Source organism: Borostomias antarcticus (genome assembly GCF_949987555.1).
Source record: "Borostomias antarcticus genome assembly, chromosome: 12".
Classification (NCBI taxonomy): Eukaryota; Metazoa; Chordata; class Actinopteri; order Stomiiformes; family Stomiidae; genus Borostomias; species Borostomias antarcticus.
In genome coordinates, this window is record NC_140245.1 from 412,252 (window position 1) to 419,751 (window position 7,500).

General features: G+C 55.5%; 1 protein-coding gene across 1 annotated transcript in view; it reads left to right on the forward strand.

Annotated features, from left to right (window-relative positions):
* LOC311316125 (elongation factor 1-delta-like) overlaps positions 1 to 7,500 on the forward strand; it is a 12,652-nt gene that overhangs the window by 1,815 nt on the left and 3,337 nt on the right. The window contains 1 exon segment of the mRNA XM_084446907.1: positions 3,533 to 3,647. Within this exon segment, the coding sequence (XP_084303033.1) occupies positions 3,540 to 3,647 (108 nt within the window). The 5' untranslated portion in view covers positions 3,533 to 3,539.

Below are 7,500 nucleotides of genomic sequence, written 5' to 3' on the forward strand. Positions count from 1 at the left end.
TTGATTTTTGACGGTAGAATGTCGACGCTGACGCCTAGCTTGAACCTGTAACTCACCCCCTAGCTTGAACCTGTAACTCACCCCCTAGCTTGAACCTGTAACTCACCCCCTAGCTTGAACCTGTAACTCACCCCCTAGCTTGAACCTGTAACTCACCCCCTAGCTTGAACCTGTAACTCACCCCCTAGCTTGAACCTGTAACTCACCCCCTAGCTTGAACCTGTAACTCACCCCCTAGCTTGAACCTGTAACTCACCCCCTAGCTTGAACCTGTAACTCACCTCCTAGCTTGAACCTGTAACTCACCCCCTAGCTTGAACCTGTAACTCACCCCCTAGCTTGAACCTGTAACTCACCCCCTAGCTTGAACCTGTAACTCACCCCCTAGCTTGAACCTGTAACTCACCCCCTAGCTTGAACCTGTAACTCACCCCCTAGCTTGAACCTGTAACTCACCCCCTAGCTTGAACCTGTAACTCACCCCCCTAGCTTGAACCTGTAACTCACCCCCTAGCTTGAACCTGTAACTCACCCCCTAGCTTGAACCTGTAACTCACCCCCCTAGCTTGAACCTGTAACTCACCCCCTAGCTTGAACCTGTAACTCACCCCCCTAGCTTGAACCTGTAACTCACCCCCCTAGCTTGAACCTGTAACTCACCCCCTAGCTTGAACCTGTAACTCACCCCCTAGCTTGAACCTGTAACTCACCCCCTAGCTTGAACCTGTAACTCACCCCCTAGCTTGAACCTGTAACTCACCCCCTAGCTTGAACCTGTAACTCACCCCCTAGCTTGAACCTGTAACTCACCCCCTAGCTTGAACCTGTGACTCACCCCCTAGCTTGAACCTGTAACTCACCCCCTAGCTTGTACCTGTAACTCACCCCCCTAGCTTGTACCTGTAACTCACCCCCTAGCTTGAACCTGTGACTCACCCCCTAGCTTGAACCTGTAACTCACCCCCTAGCTTGAACCTGTAACTCACCCCCCTAGCTTGTACCTGTAACTCACCCCCTAGCTTGAACCTGTAACTCACCCCCTAGCTTGTACCTGTAACTCACCCCCTAGCTTGTACCTGTAACTCACCCCCTAGCTTGTACCTGTAACTCACCCCCTAGCTTGAACCTGTAACTCACCCCCTAGCTTGTACCTGTGGCTCCTCTGCTGGTACCCAACACAGAGATGGAGTATCCAGGAGACCGCTATACTCAGCCCAGACTGGACCAGCCCCAGGGGGGCGGAGCTCCGACCGCCGTGCCTGGGGGGTTCCGGGGGGGGAACGGGCCCACCGCGGCGATGACCAGCGCCAACCTGAACGGGGACGACATTCAGGTGGGGAAGAGGGGGCCGAGGAGGCGGCTCCGTTCCTCCCAGTCAGAGAGCCAGGGCTCGGGGGTAGAGGAGGAGTGGGCGCCGGGCTCCCCCAGGGAGGCGGTGAGCTTCTACGGCCACCAGGGGGAGCAGGTGTGGTACGGCCGCAGCTCCCGCGAGCAGCAGGCCGAGCACAAGAGCCACGCCCACCAGCCGGGCGCCGCCGCCTCCCCCAAGAGCCAGCCGACCAGAGGCACCCGCACCCTCACCTTCCGCTCCAGACGCCCGCCGGCCCCCGCCCCGGAGGAGGAGCAGTCCGGCCCCCCCCGCCAGCCAGGCCCAGCCAGGGGCCGCTCCTCCTCCTCCGAGCCCTACAGGGGGCGGGGCCGCGGCTACCGCGGAGCCAGGAAGAGGGGCTTCTCGGAGACGGAGGGCCGACCTCGAAGGGACAAGTATGACACGCTTCTCGGGATGGGAGAGACGCGTTTGATTTGTTGTTTTTTTGTTTTTTTTAGTTGTTTTTTGGTCTGTTTGCATTTTAAAAAAAATGTTTGGCCCCTGTTAATTTGCGCTAACTATGGTGTGGTTTTCATATCTGCGGTGCTTGTCTCTCAAAGTCTCTTGTCATGACACCAGCATGTCGGCCTTTTAGTAGGGATGCACAATATATCGCCAATCATATGTGTGACCAATGGTGGTCGTTTATAATATCGGTATTGGTCCGATGTGTGAAACGGGGCCGATGTGAACAATAATTATTATTTCTGTCCAGCTGCTGTTGTGTGTTGTTGAGATGAAACAATGCGGTAAATCTATGATTTATCAGCTTTTCCAAATGTTTTGGAAATAGAGACAGTGTTTACATGCATTTCATTATCAAACAAACTTTTTATACAGAACCCATCGACATCAGTAAATATCGTTTGTCGGCCATAACAGCGATGTTAATATTGGTTATTGGTATCGGCCAGTGTTTTCATAGGGGTGGTCCCTAGCTTGTTAGTCCCCCATGTGGAGCAGTTTGAGGATATGTTCAGTGGTGTTAGACCCTCATCCAGTAAGCCCCCTCCCCCGCCCCGGGGGTCCGTTCTATAGCCCCGCTGGCCAGACTATTGTCCTCTCTAATCCTGCGTTCGCACACAGGGCAGTTTTGTTGCATCGCACAGGGAAACGTTACAACACGAAAGAACGCCGCCTTCAAAAATGACTTGTTATATAAAATAAGCTTATGACTTTCACTTCAGAGCTTGATCTGTGGTTATACATTTTTAACTTTTTTTGCCTTCTGTTTTTAATTGCATTATGCCTTGACGTGCCTCCCCTGTCTGCCCTGTCCCTGTCCCCCCCTGGCCCTGTCTCCCCTGTCTGCCCTGTCCCCCCCTGGCCCTGTCCCCCCCTGGCTCTGTCTGCCCTGGCCCTGTCTCCCCTGTCTCCCCTGTCCCCCCCTGGCCCTGTCTCCCCTGTCTGCCCTGTCCCCCCCTGTCCCCCCCTGCCCTGTCCCCCCCTGCCCTGTCCCCCCCTGCCCTGTCCCCCCCTGTCCCCCCCTGCCCTGTCCCCCCCTGCCCTGTCCCCCCCTGCCCTGTCCCCCCCTGGCCCTGTCCCCCCCTGCCCTGTCCCCCCCTGCCCTGTCCCCCCCTGGCCCTGTCCCCCCCTGGCCCTGTCCCCCCCTGGCCCTGTCCCCCCCTGCCCTGTCCCCCCCTGGCCCTGTCCCCCCCTGGCCCTGTCTCCCCTGTCCCCCCCTGGCCCTGTCCCCCCCCTGGCCCTGTCCCCCCCTGGCCCTGTCCCCCCCTGGCCCTGTCTGCCCTGTCTGCCCTGTCCCCCCCTGGCCCTGTCTAACTGCATGGTGTCTTCATGCCCCGGTCATGTCCCTCGTCCTGGTCCTCGTCCTGGTCCTCGTCCTGGTCCTCGTCCCGGTCATGTCCCTCGTCCTGGTCCTCGTCCTGGTCCTCGTCCTGGTCCTCGTCCCGGTCATGTCCCTCGTCCTCGTCCTCGTCCTGGTCCTCGTCCCGGTCATGTCCCTCGTCCTGATTGTCTGTGACATGGCTGCACTGTTGTGAATTCTCAGCCGGCCTAGCTGTCATTAAAAACGTCTGGGTGTTTTCATCTGAGATTGCATTTGAGCTGACGCTGGGTTGATTTGAGCGAGGCGTGTGTGTGTGTGTGTGTGTGACCAGACGGAGGTGTGTGTGTGACCAGACGAACGTCTCTCTCTCCCTGCAGCGTCATCATGAGTGGACTGCACCTCCTCGCCCAGGAGAACATCTGGTTCGACAAGTCCCGCTACGACGAAGCCGAAAGGGTCTTCTACGAGGGAGCCAACGGCCCCGCGCCCCAGGTGACCTACTGCCCCCTCTCCCCCCATGCCCCTCCCCCTGATAGGCTGGGCTGCCCCGGCTCATGTTGCCGTGACAGCAGCTGCACGGCGACAACACCTGTCACTCATTCGTCTAGTTACATCATCGCTCGGGCTCCGCCCCCCTCCTCGTCTGCAGCGTGCGAGACCGTTAAGCCGCTCGAAGTGGCCCAGGGGACGAGGCGGTCGCAGCTGTCCCCTCTCCTCAGACATGGAGGGACAGACAGACAGGGAGGGACCAGAGCACATTTCCAGTGATCCAGTCTCCCAATGCTGTCCTCTCTCCACTGCGCTGTCCTCTCTCCACTGCGCTGTCCTCTCTCCACTGCGCTGTCCTCTCTCTGTCCTCTCTCCACTGCGCTGTCCTCTCTCCACTGCGCTGTCCTCTCTCCACTGCGCTGTCCTCTCCCCACTGCGCTGTCCTCTCTCCACTGCGCTGTCCTCTCTCCACTGCGCTGTCCTCTCCCCACTGCGCTGTCCTCTCCCCACTGCGCTGTCCTCTCTCCACTGCGCTGCCTAGTAGACTAACTTCACTAGAGGCAGAGCTTTTAACCTCCTCATGCTCACTCACAGCTATGCTGGGCTAGCCCTGTTTTAAGGTTACTTATGATCATATACAATGGTTCAGATCAAAACGTTGACAAAACTAGCACTTTTGAGAAAGTCTGATAATTGCTCTACCACCATTTAGGTCATACAATGGATGTGGATGGGCACCGTGAAAAATCCTTCAAAAAACATGTTAAAATCTCAATTTCAAGGACAAGAAACTCACCGAGGTGTTAGTTGGCGTTCTGACATATAATTCGCCATAAAGTAAGATTCTAGTTCATCTGGAAAGGCTTTTTTAAATAGTTAGCATAGAACTATTTAGTCGCAGCACATACGTGTGTAAACTTCCGCAAACTAGGTAGCCTAGCAACATAAACAATAACAATATCTACCGTAAGTAGTTCCGCTTCCTGAATCCCCTCTGCGGATTGATCTACACATCTACAACGGTCGCTTCAATACAAGTCAATGGATTTCATAAAATGATCAATAAAACCCTACAGGATTCATACTTTACGGCGAATTTGATGTCAACACCAACGGACACCAATACGCCTTATTCACCTGGCAGCCATATTGGTCAGTCTGGGGTGTGGATGCGGAAGTGCCCGTTGACTTCAATGATAAATTTTGTTGTAAAAACATCACTTCAAGAACCGAAATAGTCAAAATAACAGGCTGAATACACTATCGGGGTTACAAACTCATCATTACCAGACTCTGTTTTTCACTGACGTTGTTTTCGCGTTTGGAAATACATGGAGGTGAATGAGCCATAGTTAGCCGTCAGCTGCATTCACTCCGATATATTGTCTGGTCTCATCCTGTGTGAGACACTCCGATATATTGTATATATATAGTGCTAGTTTTGTCAACGTTTTGATCTGAACCATTGTGTATGATCATAAGTAACCTTAAAACAGGGCTAAACATGCATTTTCCCTTTACTACTCCCCATGTGGAGGCTGTAGCAGGTGCTCTCACTGCTCTGGGATCAGTATAGAAACGTTAACATGTTGTACCTGTGGAGGCTGTAGCAGGTCTACTGACCCTGGATCAGTACCTGGAGTCCAGATGTCCAGTAACCATGTCCACATTAGACGCTGCTTTCACCCTGCTGTTCTCTCACCCTCTCCTCTCCTCCTCCCACTCTCCTCCTCCCACTCCTCTCCTCACCTCCACCCTCTCCTCACCTCCACCCTCTCCTCCTCCTCACCTCCTCCCTCTCCTCACCTCCTCCCTCTCCTCACCTCCTCCCTCTCCTCACCTCCTCCCTCTCCTCTCCTCCTCCCACTCTCCTCCACCCTCTCCTCACCTCCACCCTCTCCTCACCTCCTCCCTCTCCTCCTCCCACTCCTCTCCTCACCTCCTCCCTCTCCTCCTCCCACTCTCCTCCTCCCACTCCTCTCCTCACCTCCTTCCTCTCCTCCTCCCACTCTCCTCCTCCCACTCTCCTCCTCCCACTCTCACCCTCCCTCTCCTCTCCTCCCACTCCTCTCCTCACCTCCTCCCTCTCCTCCTCCCACTCTCCTCCTCCCACTCCTCTCCTCACCTCCTTCCTCTCCTCCTCCCACTCTCCTCCTCCCACTCCTCTCCTCACCTCCTCCCTCTCCTCTCCTCCACCCTCTCCTCACCTCCTCCCTCTCCTCACCTCCTCCCTCTCCTCACCTCCTCCCTCTCCTCACCTCCTCCCTCTCCTCACCTCCTCCCTCTCCTCACCTCCTCCCTCTCCTCACCTCCACCCTCTCCTCACCTACTCCCTCTCCTCCTCCCTCTCCTCCTCCTCACCTCCACCCTCTCCTCACGTGCCCCTCAGCTCCGCCTGGCTGCCTGATTGTGATTGGTCATCTCAGTATCCATGCGTTATTGTGATTGGTCATCTCAGGATCCATGCGTTATTGTGATTGGTCATCTCAGGATCCATGCGTTATTGTATGCATCACTCGTCGTCATGCTTGCAGAAACTCGTTCGCCTGCCGTTTCAACGAGGACATGTGTGTTTAATCGACAGTTAAAGCCAGGAACTATACGGATGAACCAGGCCCTGGAGGGGAGGATGTGCTGATGGATATTTCCTGGGTTGTGGCGATATTTCAAGAAGCTGCCAGCTTTTCATCCAGTCGGCCATCTCCCCTCCCTCCTCTGTAGACTGCATTCCCTGAGTCTGTAGACTGCATTCCCTGAGTCTGTAGACTGCATTCCCTGAGTCTGTAGACTGCATTCCCTGAGTCTGTAGACTGCATTCCCTGAGTCTGTAGACTGCATTCCCTGAGTCTGTAGACTGCATTCCCTGAGTCTGTAGACTGCATTCCCTGAGTCTGTAGACTGCATTCCCTGAGTGTCCTTAAAGCGGCCCAGTGGAGAGTCATTGTAAACAGCGCGCTCTTTGACCTCGTGGTCTCATAAACATGTTGAATGTATTTAGTTCACAAAGTGTTTGTATTTTTTATGTTTAGAAGGCGACACAGGAGAAAACGAAAATTGTGTATCGTCATGTCACGGGTTCTTCTAGCGCGCGCATTAGGACGGACGAGTGTTTTGGCGACGTCTCGCGCATGAAGCCGAGCCTCGTAGCTACAAGTAGAGCGCTCCCCTGTGTCTCTAGACCAATCAGAGGCTTCTGTATCAAAGAGCCAATCGGAGGCTTTGTGTGCAGCGGGACGCAACCTACCTCGCTGCTCGGCGTCTGTCCAGAAGCGCGGGATTGTAAACAGTAGTTGCGTTCCTAACATAAAAAAAAATAAGGAACTATAAACTAGGAAATACATACGTGATATTTTTAATGTAATCCAAAAACGAGTTTCTTACGATGATGTTACATTGGGCCCCTTTAATGTCTGTCTGTCTGGGTTTGTCTACAATCTGTATTTCTCTCTTTCTTCTGTCCGCTCCCTCCCTCCCCTTAACGCTCCCCTTTAATAAACACGCCGGTCCAGGTGAAGACCACCCTGCACCCGGGGAAAGGGCGGCCCCAGAAACGCCAGCACAGGAACGTAAGTCCGCCCTCGCCGCCCCGCCCACAAGCATGTCTGTTCCAGACGAGCATGTCTGTGGGTCAGGGTCCGGGCCCCGTGTGGGTCAGGGTCCGGGCCCCGTGTGGGTCAGGGTCCAGGCCCCGTGGGGGTTAGGATCCGGGCCCTGTGTGGGTCAGGGTCCGGGCCCCGTGTGGGTCAGGGTCCGGGCCCCGTGTGGGTCAGGGTCCGGGCCCCGTGTGGGTCAGGGTCCGGGCCCCGTGTGGGTCAGGGTCCGGGCCCCGTGGGGGTCAGGGTCCGGGCCCTGTGTG